Consider the following 14,951-nt stretch of genomic DNA (forward strand, 5'->3'; position numbering starts at 1 on the left):
GTCCATGCGGCCGATTTGGTTCGTGCCTTTCATTTGGCTCGTCCTGATGGGCCTGGGAGCTCTGTTGAGGGTTCGGTGACTCTCCTCAAGGGGGGGTACTGTTGTGAATTCCGTTCTCGGGCTCCCTCCTGTGGTCATGAGTGGTACTGTGTGAGTTTGTTCTTGGGCTCCCTCTGGTGGCCTTTAGCGATATGGCTGGTCTTGGCTGGGCTCAGCTGTTTCATCTCCTGTTAGGCTGGGCCTATTTAACTCACCTGGACCTTTAGATGTCGCCTGCTGTCGGTGTATTCAGTCCTGATTCCGTGCTCTCCTGAATATTCCTTGTGACCAGTCTCCTGCTATGAGAAGCTAAGTTTGCTTGTTCAGTTTCTCATTATTTCCTTGAAACCATTTCTCATTATATAATGAGTTCAGCCCAGCTTGCTTTTATGTGATTTTTTGCTTGCTGGTCAGTTCTGGGGTGCAGAGTGCGCCCCTCACATCGTGAGTCGGTGTGGGGGTTCTTGTATTCTCTGCGTGGTTTACTTTTGATAGTTTTTGTACTGACCGCACAGACACCTATCTATTTTCTGCCTATCTAGTATTAGCGGGCCTCATTTGCTAAATCTGTTTCATCTCTACGTTTGTGTTTTCCCCTTGACTCACCGTTATTATTTGTGGGGGGCTATCTAAAACTTTGGGGTACATTTCTCTGAGGCAAGTGAGGTCTTTGCTTTCTCTCTAGGGGCAGTCAGTTTCTCAGGCTGTGACGAGACGTCTAGGTTTTCAGGTAACGTTCCACAGCTGCCTTTAGTGTGTTTGGATAGGATCAGGATTGCGGTCAGTATAGCTCCCACATCCCCAGAACTTGTCCTATATACTCAGGGTATATTTGTCAGGTCAGTTTGAGATCCTATCACCAGGATCATAACAGCTGGGGCACCATATCCACTGTCCAGTAGGGTGCCAACCTCCGCTGTATAGGCAGGGCACAGCGCAGGTTTAGTATAGAGGGGTTTGTTAACATTAACTTTCTATTAAGTAGTACATCTTTTATCATCACCTTTTCACTGACCTTGTATACACCTATTTTTCCTTTTCTGACTGTCCCTATTGAATCAAGACTGTCTCTGGGTCCCCTGAGTACGTGAGAGTTGTGTATCCATCACTTGTGATGAGGGTTATCTAGGACAGTAGGGTCAGCTATAGTTGAGCGGGGGCGCCATGCTCGCATATTCTTTATAGGGTGCCAACCTCCGCAGGTAGGTAGGCTACAGGTCAGGGATCATCTATAGGGTTGACGTAGTTTGCACTTTTGTATGGTGTATGTTACTGTATGTTCTTTGTCGCTTTTCACTTGATTAATCAATAATGATATAACTTATCAGTCTTTAACCCCATCACAACATGCGCCCTACTAGTTCTACTCTGCGGGAGGTGCGTTCCCGCAAACAGCAGTACTAGTACGGCGCACCGATCGCGCGGCCTCATGCTGAGCGCCACGACGATCGGGTGCAGGTGTCAGCTGTATGTGACCAGTCTTTAATGGGGTTTTTCTTATGATAGCTGAAGATATTATTTCAGAAAAAATCCAAACAACATTACAGATTTGAAATGGTTATAACAAATTAAATTGTGCCTCCAATTATATAGAAAAAACTAGTGTAGTGCAGAGGTGTGCACAATAAATGTTATCCCATATTAATTGAATAGCGGATTCTTCTTCTAAATTGCAGCATGGATGTCCCTGGTCCATTCCACAATCTGCTCTGTCTCCTCAGCTCCCATATCTTGCAGAAAAGACTGTAATGTGATTCACAAGCACTGGCTCCCCTACTGGATTCAGTAGACTAATGGCTGTCCATTGAGCGCTGAAAGACCGTTTTCAAATCATTTAGCACTTGATTACACAGGCTGATGAATAACGATGGGGACAAAACTATCGCTAATATGACATTTCTGTCCCATTGTTTACATGGATAACAATGATTTTTTTTTGCCAGCATAAACAATTCCATCACCCAAAGAAAAAGCATTTTGCTCATTTGTCTGGTATCGCGGCATCCTCATATGTCCTGCGAAATCTCATTCAGCGATTATCTACTCATCGAAATGCACCATTACAGAAGCTCTGTCTCCTGATACATAGCTGTGAGCAGCCTGCAGAACAGACCTCTTCCTGACCATTCTGCTATATACAGTGGGAAAAATAAGTATTTGATACACTGCAGTTTTGCAACTTTCTCACCTACAAATAGAGAGGTCTGTAATGTTTATCGTAGGTACAATTCAACTGTGAGAGACAATCTTAAAATAAAATCCAGAAAATCACATTGTATGATTTTTGCATAATTAATTTGCACTTTATTGCATGAAATAAGTATTTGATACAATAGAAAAACAGAACTTAATATTTGGTACAGAAACCTTTATTTGCAATTAGAGGTCAGACATCTCCTGTAGCTCTTTACCAAGTTTGCACACACTGCAGCAGGGATTTTGGCCCACTCCTCCATACAGATCTTCTCCAGATCTTTAAGGTTTCATGGCTGTCGCTGAGCAACATTGAGTTTCAGCTCCCTTCAAAGATTTTCTATTGGGTTCAAATCTGGAGACTGAATAGGCCACTCCAGGACCTTGAAATGCTTCTTACAGAGCCATTCCTTAGTTGCCCTGGCTGTGTGTTTTGGATCTTTGTCATGCTGAGGGAAGGAGATTGTTGGGCAAAATCTTACGATACATGACCTCATCTATCCTTCTTTCAATATGATGCAGTCATCCTGTTCTCTTTGGAGAGAAGCACCATCAAAGTATGATGTTTCACCCACCATGCTTCACGTTTGGGATGGTGTTCTTGGGGTTGTACTCATCCTTCTTCCATCAAACACGGTGAGTGAAGTTGATACCAAAAAGTTCTATTTTGGTCTCATCTGACAACATGACCTTCTCCCATGCCTCCTCTGGATCATCCAGATGGTCATTGGCCAACTTTAAATGGGCTTGGACATGTGCTGGTGTGAGCAGGGGGGCCTTGCATGTCCTGCAGGATTTTCATCCATGATGGTGTAGTGTGTTACTAATGTTTTAGACTGTGATCCCAGCTCTCTTTTGGTCATTGACCTGTGTAGTTCTGGGCTGATTCCTGACCTTTCTCAGAATCATCCTTACCTCGAGAGGCGAGATCCTGCATGGAGCCCCAGTCATTGACAGTCATCTTGTGTTTCTTCCATTTTCTAATAATTGTGCCAACTGTTGTTGCCTTCTCAAAAAGCTGACTGCCTATTGTCCTGTAGCCCATGCCAGCCTTGAGCAGGTCTACAATTTTGTCCCTGGTGCCCTTAGACAGCTCTTTGGTCTTCGCCATGGTGGAGATGTTGGAGTTTGATTGAGTGTGTGGACAGGTGACTTTTACACTGGTAATGAGTACAAACAGGTGCAATTAATACATGTAATGAGTGCAGAGTAGGAGGGCTTCTTAAAGAAAAACTAACAGGTCTGTGAGAACCAGAATTCTTGCTGGATGGTAGGTGATTAAATACTTATTTCATGCAATACAATGCAACTTAATTATTTAAAATCCATACAATGTGATTTTCTGGTTTTTATTTTTAGTTTCTGTCTCTCACAGTTGAAGTGTACCTACGACAACATTACAGACCTTTCCATTCTTCGTATGTGGGAAAACTTGCAAAATCAGCAGTGTATCAAATACTTATTAGCAAAGCCTGCTATACAAAATGTAAGTGGTTAAAAGACATTATTATGCGTACTCCAAAACTGCTATAGCTCCTTCAAGCTAGATGGTTTCCTCTGGGTGAACAGCAATCTTCATGTCTGACCACAGATTCTCAATTGGATTAAGATCTGAGCTTTGACTAGACCACGCAAAAACACGTCTCCCCGTAAACCACTTTTGTTGCTTTAACAGAATGCTTTGGGTCATTATCTTGTTGGAAGGTGAACCTCCGTCCCAGTTTCAAATCACTCATAGACTGAAATGGGTTTTGCTTAAGAATATCCCTGTATTTCGCATCATCCATCTTTCACTCAACTCAGACTGTCCCTGTCCCTGATGACAAAAAACATCCCCACAGAATGATGCTGTCACCATGTTTCACTCTGGTGATGGTGTTCTTGAGGTGATGAGCTGTGTTGGTTTGGCGCCTGACATAGAGTTTACCTTGAGAATTGGATATATTTACAACCCAACCCTGACTTTTACTTCTCAAAAACTTAGTCGCTGACTTGTTTTGAGATCTCCTTGGTCTTCATGGTGGTGTTTGATTAGTGGTGCCTCTTGCTGAATGGTGTTGCAGCCACTGTGGCCTTTCAGAAAAGGTGTGCATACATTGAAAGACCACGTAACACCTAAATTGCACATTGGTGGACAAACTTTCACTAAGCATGTGACTTATGAAGGTAATTGCTTGCACCAGAAATTTTTAGGGGCTTCATTGCAAACAGGGTGACTACATATACATATGCCAATTTTTAGTTATTTGATCATAAATTTAAGTTTTGTCTATATTTTTCTTACTTCACCATCTTAGAATATTTAGTGCTGATGCATCACACACAAATCGAATTACAAAAATATTTTAAACACAAGTTGTGATGTAACAAAGTAGGTATATATAAGTAGGTATAATATATAATTACTTGAAATAAAGAGGATAACAAAAGAAATTACTGAACATGATGTCACAGAAATACTCAGGGCTTAGCAGAGGGAGATACTCCTTAGGAAAATGGACAGAACTCACAGCAAGCTGTACTTTCCAGGACTGACAAAATTCAAAAACCCAAATTCTGCATTTTATTAGATCATAGTTATGCCCACATACATCTTGTTGGTGAGCTCATATGAGGGCTGGTTGTGGGATGTGCTAGATGTGTTATAATTTTATGAGATCCCTAACTTTCAGGATATCTTCGCCCTGGAGGTTCCAGGTGGTAGATACGGTCATCATGTGTCCTATCAAGATTTTACCTTTCTATAGAGATGAAAGATGGCATGGATAGCATCAACCATAACACCAATATTATGTTGGAAGGATTAGAATGACCTTACGGTGATGTGAGTGCGTTATGTTTGTCCCTTCACTATGACACCAAAAATATTTCTCCCATAAATATAGGATCGATGCAAACCCCAATATTCATCACTGACTACTAGCTCCAAAAAGGCTGTGGACCAGTGCTTTGAACAGAGGAAGTTCTTGTCTTAGAAGTGTACTTTTCTGTCTGTTTAAATGTATCTCAGTGCTGGTGGCTAGTTCCCAGAGTAGATGCCTACTGTAATTACCACGTCAAGTGGTCCCTACTTCAATTGAGGTTGAAGTGTCAGCTCTCTCACTTCCCCAGATATATTTACCGTATTTTTCGGACTATAAGACGCTCCGGACCATAAGGCGCACCCCAAATTTGGGGTGAAAATTGCAGAAATTTTTTTTTTTAATAAGATGGGGGTCCGTCTTATTGTCCGAATATACAGTATCTTACCTGAGGGCTGGCGGTGGCAGAGCAGAGTCACAGGAGGCATGGTGTCGGCAGAGGTGGGGTGATGCAGTACGGCGTGCACCTGAGCAGGGTCCCTTCCTGCTTAGGTGGGCGACGCCACGGCCTGGTGTCCATGGGAGGGTTGCAGCAGTGGTTACCGGCAGAGGTGCTGGGATGAGGAGGCGCAGTCAGAGGTATGGCGTGAGAGGGGTCCCTTTCCCCGGTGAGGTGATGCAGCAGCCAGGTAAGCAGCAGAGCCAGGTGAATCCTGTTATCGGTGGTGGCGGCCATCTTCCTGAGGCCGCGCGTGCGCAGATGAAGCGCTCTGCTTCCCGGGGCTTCAGGAAAATGGCCGCGGGAGGCCGCGCGTGCGCAGATGGAGATCGCGGTGGCCATTTTCCTGAAGCCAAGATCTAAATCTGCGAACTCGGCTTCAGGAAAATGGCCACCGCGATCTCCATCTGCGCACGCGCGGCCTCCCGCGGCCATTTTCCTGAAGCCCCGGGAAGCAGAGCGCTCCATCTGCACACGCGCGGCCTCAGGAAGATGGCCGCCACCACCGATAACAGGATTCACCCGGCTCTGCTGCTTACCGGGCTGCTGCATCACCTCATCGGGGAAAGGGACCCCGCTTACTGTGCCTCCTCTTCCCCGCACCTCTGCCGCCATACCTCTGCCGCCGCACCTCTGCCGCCACGGTAAGCCTGCATTGCGACTATTAGACGCACCCCCCATTTTTCCCCCTTTTTTTGGGGGGAAAAAGTGCGTCTTGTAGTCCGAAAAATACGGTACTCTCATATGTTCAATATGAGGGTGATATATAACCTCTCCGGAGAGGTCTTTATCGATTTTAATTGTTCTCTATGACACTATAAAACAAAATATATTGTAAAAACTCCTTTAATAGGACATAGACAATTTAGTCATTAGAATCCAATTTATTCATTTTAGTATTCAGGCAAAAAAAAGAGCTTTCAAAGATAAAGAAAGAATAAACCAAAATGAAACGAACAAGCAGCAAATCTTCATTGATGGGTATTGTTGGATAGTGTTTGTAAAAATATGGTAAGCACTTTAGTAATTTACAGTTACTTAAACTCACCCCCTGTTCTCATATTTCCAGTGTTTGTTTACTGCTCATTGCCAAGGGGAGAGGCGATAACTGCTAGACTGCACAAGCACTTTTGTATTGAGCTTGCAAGCACTGCACCAAAGCTAGATGGCATCGCAGTTAGCGACTAATCCTGGCTAGCTTCAGTGCTACTGCCCTTCTAAAGCCTAACACATCATGGCTGCTTAGAGGACGCCCTATATTAGTTAATGGGTTTCTGGGATTTGTCTAGGGCAAGATACAGACTAGAGGAATCTCACCGATGGGAAATTCCCAGTTCGTCTTTTTATTTCATCATGTTAAAAACTTCCATATAACATCTGGAATAGTTCTTGTGAATAAGAATTACTAACTACCGCATGTCAAAACGCTTTGACATTTAATAGATGTTATGTAGAAATTTTGAAAACAAGTTTTTAACATGATGAAATAAAAAGACTTATTTTTAATCTCAAGCGTGGAACTTTTTTTAATTGTAGCTTGCAACACGCTGTGAGCCAACAGCTTCGGTGGGCTGCAGATTTGGAACCAGGTCCTAATAGTGGTAATGTCCACCAATTCTTTGCTATTTCACTCCCAGCCACCCCAGAAGTGAAGGGCAGTTGGAACAAATCATCCAGATCTCGGCTTTGGGTAGTCCATAAAACCATTAAGGTGAAAACTCAATTTGAGATTAAAGTAATTTCCGTTCCAAAACGTGACCAGCTTTTATGCTGAAATTTGTACATTACTTTGATCAATCATTTTGGCAGCAAAAGCCGAGACACTGGAATACATTAGTCATATAACGTTACGTGTGCTGGTAAGTCAATGGAGAGAAAGGAACAACACGGAAGAGGAACAGTAATTGTACCTGTGTGGGCGAAATACAGAAGAGAGAAATAAGTGAGTGGGTGCACTGTACTGTACAAGCAACAGGATCAAACATCAGGAGGCAGGCACCGCCGTCACATAGGAACAAGTGATTCATTTAGCTGGTTGGCAATTCTTCACTTATTGCATTTAAAATTATTGATCCGAAATGGAATCCGGAAGGGAGAAACGCAAGATTTTTTTTTTTTTTAACCTAACGGGATGCTTCTTTTCCATATCCATTTCATCTTTAGTAGCAGGAGTGTTTTTTAATATATTTTAAATGTAAAATAAAAATGATTGGATAATCACACTGCCCAGTTAAAATAATTATGCTGGGCTCTTCCTCATCATGTGATGGGTTACAAAGAAGACAAGTGGAACTTCCATTTAGATGTCATTCAGACATCCGTGTTGTATGTACATATTCTATCCATGTTTGTCACAGATAAAACATGTACCCATTATAGTCTATGGGGCTATTCACGTGTCCATGTTTTTTCAGTAGTATGGATGAAAAGTGTAAATACAAATCTACGGGTCCGGGTGTTTAACATGTTAATGAATAGGAGAAGCATTGTAATTAGAAATGAGCAAACCCGAACAGTAAAGTTTGGGGTCCATACCTAACACCTACTGTTTGGGCACAGACCCAGAACACAAACTTCTCTAGGAAGTCAGTTTTACTGTACAGGTTTAGCACCCCGTACATTGGGTGTTTCCCACGTTGCAATCGGCATGACAGCGCGAAAAACAACGGCAGCTCTGATTGGAGGCAAGATTATTACCACCGGTCAGAGTGACGTGACACACGCTGTCTGATGACAGTGTGAGCCAGCAGCTATGATTGGAGGTAAATCAAATGAGAGTACTACTCCCATCAGCCTATGCCTGCTTCAGCTAATAACAGCGAGAGCAAGCAGCAGCTGATGGTAGTATTCAGCAGCCAGCACCTGCACTATAAATTCAGCTTGGGTTCCCCTCTAATTTTGATAACTAGCATGGCAAAACTGCGGGCTGCAACCCTCAGCTGTCAGCTTTATCATGGCTGGTTATCAAGAATAGGGGAGTCCCCATGCCATTTTTTAAAATTCTTTAAATAAATAATTTTAAAAAATTGTGTGGGATCCCCCCCATTTTTTTTTTTACAACCTGACAAGCTAAAGCAGATCGCTGGGGGTGGTATTTTCAGGCTGGTAAGGGGCTATGTATATTGAACCCAAGCCAAAAAATAGCAGCTTTCGGCTGCCCCAGAAAAGGCGCATCTATTAGAGGTGCCAATTCTGGCGCTTTGGCTGGCTTTTCCCACCTTCCCATCCTGTGGCGCTGGGTTAATATTTGTGGGGTTGATGTCAGCTGTTTTATGTCCGCTGACATCAAGCCCACAAGTTAGTAATGGAGAGATGTCTAAAAGATGCATATCCATTACTAACCCTATAGTCAGATTGTAAATAAACACATAGCAAGAATAAAGTCCTTTATTTGAAATAAAAATACACACTATTTTACTTTTTTATTTAAAAATGAAAAGAAAGCTATACTCACCTTATGCCCATTCTATTGTCCTCTGTAAAAAAAAGAAATAAGAAAACAATAATACTCACCTAAGCCCTGATCTCCTGTAAAAAAAAACAAAAATAAAAAACAACCATATCCCTCACCTGTCCGACATACTGTCCCACGCCATGTCATGGGAGAATGAGCTGCTGCAGAGAGTCAGTGACTAGCGGTGAGGTTACCACAGGTCACTGAGGCTGTGTTCTCAGCTCACTTTGCTGTGAGCTGGGCCGATGAACTGCGGTGACCTCAGTGTGATGAGCGCTAGCACCATGAGAAAGTCTCACTGTGCTAGCAGTGATTTCACAGAGGTCAAAGCAGTTCATCCGCCCAGCTTGCAGCCTCAGTGATCTGTGGTAACCTCAATTACGTCACTGCTAGTCACTAACACTGCGCTCGCAGTAGCTCATTGTCACGTGACATGGATTACGGCGTGGGACAGTATTATCAGATAGGTGAGGGATATGGTTGTCTTTTATTTTTATTTTTTCAGGAGACCAGGGCTTCAATGGAATGGACATTAGGTAAGTATTATTGTTCTTCATTATTTTTTTTATACAAGAGACAAGGGCTTCAATGGAATGGGCGTAAGGTGAGTATAATTTTGTTTCTTAAATAAAAAAGTAAAATGGTGTGTATTTTTATTTCAGATAAAGGACTTTATTCTGGCTGTGTTTATTTACAATCTGACTATGGGGTTAGTAATGGAGGGGCATCTTATATAATTGTCATTTATTTATCCAAATGTGAAAATTATTGATGACACGTTGATGAAACTGTTGACCCAATGACACTTATACCATTTTTTTTGTGTGCGTGAAAAATATTGATGTCAGAATGAGACCTTACCTGGAACTCATTTAGGCATGATTTATTTCAGAGAAGGAAGCATGTTGGGCCTCCATTTAGAGGGAAAACTGTGGTAGGATCATACTTTGTTGGGGACATCATGTGTTGGTGGGTTGTGAGTGATCATAACTGTGGGGATCACATTATAGGGGTCATCATTCAGTGTTGGGGGCTGTGATGTTAATCATTCTGTATTGGAGGGCTGTGGTAGCTGTGTATTGGGGGCTGTTGTGAGGGTCATTATTATGTATACTAGATGGCAGCCCGATTCTAAAGAATCGGGAGTCTAGAATCCATATATACTTTATTTATTCAAATGTAAGAATAATACAATTAATAAATTATAGTAAGAAAGAACAAAAAATGGCTGCACTCACAGCTCTTGACAATTCTTGACAGTACGGCACATTTCTGATTGGTCGCTCGCGGCAGGCGGCAACCAATCAGAAAAGTGCTGCGCACCACGAAGGCATATATCTTTGTCCACCCTGAGCGGGTGTAGGACGCTGGTGACGTCACTTATCTCCGGACATTATCTCCGGACAAAGCCACGGAAGTTGGCACAAATTGCCGGAAGTAGTATTCTAGGCAATTATATATTAGATTTTAATGTTATCAGTGTTTACCTTTGAACGTTTATATTGTATGGTCCTGTCACCAGCCATGTGTACAATTATCGGCCGAAAGCCTCTCTGGAACCAATAATCACCCCATGTAAAGGTATCTTTATAAGTTAAAGATTCAGAATACTATGACTTTTATCATATCCTGAACAGTCAAGTTTTTTATGAACCGTTAAGGTTTTCTGGTTGAAGTAAAAAAAACTCTGAGTGTTTACAGTTTGAAACCATAAAATGTTGAAAAATTATGTCATTCTTGAGTATATCACTCAATGGTGCTCATAAACGTGTCAAATTTGATCTATAATATACTTTAATATACGTTACTTTAATCTTTAATATACTTAAGAACAGGGCCCCAGACATCACACAGGGGGTCTGAAACACCGCACAGTGGTCCAAAATATCGCTGTGCTCTGCCTGGGGCCCCATATGCTGCCTGGGGCCCCTGTGCTCTGCCTGGGGCCCCATATGCTGCCTGGGTCCCCTGTGCTCTGCCTGGGGCCCCATGCTCTGCCTGGGGCCCCTGTGCTCTGCCTGGGGCCCCTGTGCTCTGCCTGGGGCCACTGTGCTCTGCCTGGGGCCCCATATGCTGCCTGGGGCCCCTGTGCTCTGCCTGGGGCCCCATATGCTGCCTGGGGCCCCTGTGCTCTGCCTGGGGCCCCATAGGCTGCCTGGGGCCCCTGTGCTCTACCTGGGACCACTGTGCTCTGCCTGGGGCCCCATATGCTGCCTGGGGCCCCTGTGCTCTGCCTGGGGCCCCATATGCTGCCTGGGGCCCCTGTGCTCTGCCTGGGGCCACTGTGCTCTGCCTGGGGCCCCATATGCTGCCTGGGGCCCCTGTGCTCTGCCTGGGGCCCCTGTGCCCTGCCTGGGGCCCCATGTTCTGCCTGGGGCCCCTGTGCTCTGCCTGGGGCCACTGTGCTCTGCCTGGGGCCCCATGTTCTGCCTGGGGCCACTGTGCTCTGCCTGGGGCCCCATATGCTGCCTGGGGCCCCTGTGCTCTGCCTGGGGCCCCTGTGCCCTGCCTGGGGCCCCATGTTCTGCCTGGGGCCCCTGTGCTCTGCCTGGGGCCACTGTGCTCTGCCTGGGGCCCCATGTTCTGCCTGGGGCCACTGTGCTCTGCCTGGGGCCCCATAAGCTGCCTGGGGCCCCTGTGCTCTGCCTGGGACCACTGTGCTCTGCCTGGGGCCCCATATGCTGCCTGGGGCCCCTGTGCTCTGCCTGGGGCCACTGTGCTCTGCCTGGGGCCCCATATGCTGCCTGGGGCCACTGTGCTCTGCCTGGGGCCCCATATGCTGCCTGGGGCCCCTGTGCTCTGCCTGGGGCCCCTGTGCTCTGCCTGGGGCCCCATGTTCTGCCTGGGTCCCCTGTACTCTGCCTAGGGCCACTGTGCTCTGCCTGGGGCCCCATATGCTGCCTGGGGCCCCTGTGCTCTGCCTGGGGCCCCATATGCTGCCTGGGGCCCCTGTGCTCTGCCTGAGGCCCCTGTGCTCTGCCTGGGGCCCCATATGCTGCCTGGGGCCCCTGTGCTCTGCCTGGGGCCCCTGTGCTCTGCCTGGGGCCCCATGTTCTGCCTGGGGCCCCTGTGCTCTGCCTGGGGCCACTGTGCTCTGCCTGGGGCCCCATATGCTGCCTGGGGCCCCTGTGCTCTGCCTGGGGCCACTGTGCTCTGCCTGGGGCCCCATATGCTGCCTGGGCCCCCTGTGCTCTGCCTGGGTGTGGGACACTGGTGACGTCACTTATCTCCGGACATTAGCTCCGGACATTATCTCCGGACATTAGCTCCGGACATTATCTCCGGACATAGCCACGGAAGTTGGCACAAATTGCAGGAAGTAGTATTCTAGGCAATTATATATTAGATGGGCATTTCCTGAAGGAAATACATGGTGCTTGAACAGCGCTACCAGCTTTACAGCAGCACTTTTCACACACGGGACTGGGGGGCGCGCTTACTTTTGCACCCGGGGCCGGGGGCGCGCTTACTTTTGCACCCGGGGGCGCACTTACTTTTGCACCCGGGGGCGCACTTACTTTTGCACCCGGGGGCGCACTTACTTTTGCACCCGGGGGCGCACTTACTTTTGCACCCGGGGGCGCACTTACTTTTGCACCCGGGGGCGCACTTACTTTTGCACCCGGGGGCGCACTTACTTTTGCACCCGGGGGCGCACTTACTTTTGGGGCCGCACTTACTTTTGGGGCCGCACTTACTTTTGGTGGGCGGGGCTCCTCGGCCTCCGATTTGGTTGGTGGGGCCCCTCGTCCTCCAATTTGGTGGGCGGGGACCCTCGGCCTCCGATTTGGTGGGCGGGGACCCTCGACCTCCGATTTGGTGGGCGGGGACCCTCGGCCTCCGATTTGGTGGGCGGGGACCCTCGGCCTCCGATTTGGTGGGCGGGGACCCTCGGCCTCCGATTTGGTGGGCGGGGACCCTCGGCCTCCGATTTGGTGGGCGGGGACCCTCGGCCTCCGATTTGGTGGGCGGGGACCCTCGGCCTCCGATTTGGTGGGCGGGGACCCTCGGCCTCCGATTTGGTGGGCGGGGCTCCTCGGCCTCCGATTTGGTTGGCGGGGCCCCTCGGCCTCCGATTTGGTGTGCTCTGCCTGGGGCCACTGTGCTCTGCCTGGGGCCCCATATGCTGCCTGGGGCCCCTGTGCTCTGCCTGGGGCCCCATGTTCTGCCTGGGGCCCCTGTGCTCTGCCTGGGGCCACTGTGCTCTGCCTGGGTGTAGGACACTGGTGACGTCACTTATCTCCGGACATTAGCTCCGGACAATAGCTCCGGACAATAGCTCCGGACAATAGCTCCGGACAAAGCCACGGAAGTTGGCACAAATTGCAGGAAGTAGTATTCTAGGCAATTATATATTAGATAGGAAGCTGTAGGGGATCATACTGCATGGGTGTCACATTTCTCTGTGTGTGGGATAAAAAAATTTAGGGGCTATCATAGTGTGCCATCATAGTGTGTTGGAAAGCTGTCATACTATCATCAGGAGATCATACTGTGATCAGGCCCATCGTACTGTCTAGTCACACTTTTTGGGAGGCTGTGGGGGTGTAATACTGTGTGCGTGGCTGTAGAAGCCATCATACTGTGTGTAGATGGCTGTGGGGTCCGGTACACTGTGTGGGGAACAGTGTGACCATGATAATGTGTGGGGGATGTGGGAACATCTTACTGTTTTGGGGGGAAGTGTTGATTATATTACAAGGGCTGAAAAACGGGAGCAGTGTGATTTAATGCTTTTTATAAATGTTATTAAAAAGAAAATCAGTAAATGATATGGTTTTGATCTCAATAATAAGGAATAAAATGAATATTAATATAAAATAGCAGTAATAATACATTATTGTTAATATTCAATAGAATTTCAACGTATGGTTCGGCCATCCGCAGCAGTTATGGTCTCTAATGTGGCCCCTAGGGATAATTAATTGACAACCCCTGGTTTTGAGTGTACTATACTATATAATGAGCAGCTTCCCCCTCTTATTTAAAACCGCATGTTGGCTCTTTATAACCTTTGGTTTTGTGAAAAAAATAAATTCTCGAATGGCGAGAGCGATTTCATTCTTGCAGTAACGTATACATTTGCAAGTGTGATTATTAGTAGGACACCAAGAAGTAAATGTCGCAGGAAGGAGGCAGCAGTATCTTAGCTGTGCGACAGATCTCATTTAGATGGCGGAATGAGGCTGTATTTTTGGGAGTAGTTCATGGCCGTAAGACTTCTGTTTACTTGAACCATGGGCGTTTCGGTCTTTTGGTGATAATGTGACCCACCCTGGTATGGCTGTCTGAGTGAATTCTTAAAATTTTGCATTTCTTAGTGAAATATCAAATGAAAACACCCCACTTTGATAAAATATCACAGTAGCTTATATTTGGACGTGTTGTTTAGTTGTAGAACATGCATTCTGGTCATTAACACTTGCAATTCTCCAGTTCTCTTTCAGAAGCTTGCATTAACAGAACATCCGCTATACTTGCGGCTTTTAGCTGGACCAGAAACTGAAAAGCTCAGCTTTGTACTAAAGGAAAATGAAACAGGAGAAGTTCAAGTGAGTATTTTCTATAAAAACCTCTCTTTCAGTGACTGTGAGCTTAAGGGTAATTGACTACCAATTTTTTGCTACTCCTAAGAGCATAATGATGTAGAGATCCTGATACCAGTGATGTATCACTTATAGGGCTGCTTGTTGCAGTTTTGCGAAAATCACAATGTTATCTGAAGATTTACCAGGTTTCTGACTGCAGCGCTCTGTGTAACCCCCCACATCGCTGATTGGCAAATTTTTATGTAAACTGTGCATAGGCAGAAAGCTGTGAAGACATGACTATACAGATATCATCAATATGGAGGACTACATGGCAGCAGGGTTCACTAGTCCTTGAGTGATAAGGTCCTGCTGATAAAACATTAAATCTATCAAAACTTCAGCAAGCAGCTCAGTAAGTGACATCACTGGAATCA

General features: G+C 46.1%; 1 protein-coding gene across 3 annotated transcripts in view; it reads left to right on the plus strand.

Annotated features, from left to right (window-relative positions):
• RASSF5 (Ras association domain family member 5) overlaps positions 1-14,951 on the plus strand; it is a 176,242-nt gene that overhangs the window by 155,640 nt on the left and 5,651 nt on the right. For all 3 annotated transcript variants that reach the window (XM_077295162.1, XM_077295163.1, XM_077295164.1), the window contains one exon: positions 14,423-14,538. In XM_077295162.1, coding sequence (XP_077151277.1) covers positions 14,423-14,538 — 116 coding nt within the window. The remainder of the gene's footprint in view (positions 1-14,422; positions 14,539-14,951) is intronic.

Source organism: Ranitomeya variabilis, chromosome 3 (genome assembly GCF_051348905.1).
Source record: "Ranitomeya variabilis isolate aRanVar5 chromosome 3, aRanVar5.hap1, whole genome shotgun sequence".
NCBI lineage: Eukaryota > Metazoa > Chordata > Amphibia > Anura > Dendrobatidae > Ranitomeya > Ranitomeya variabilis.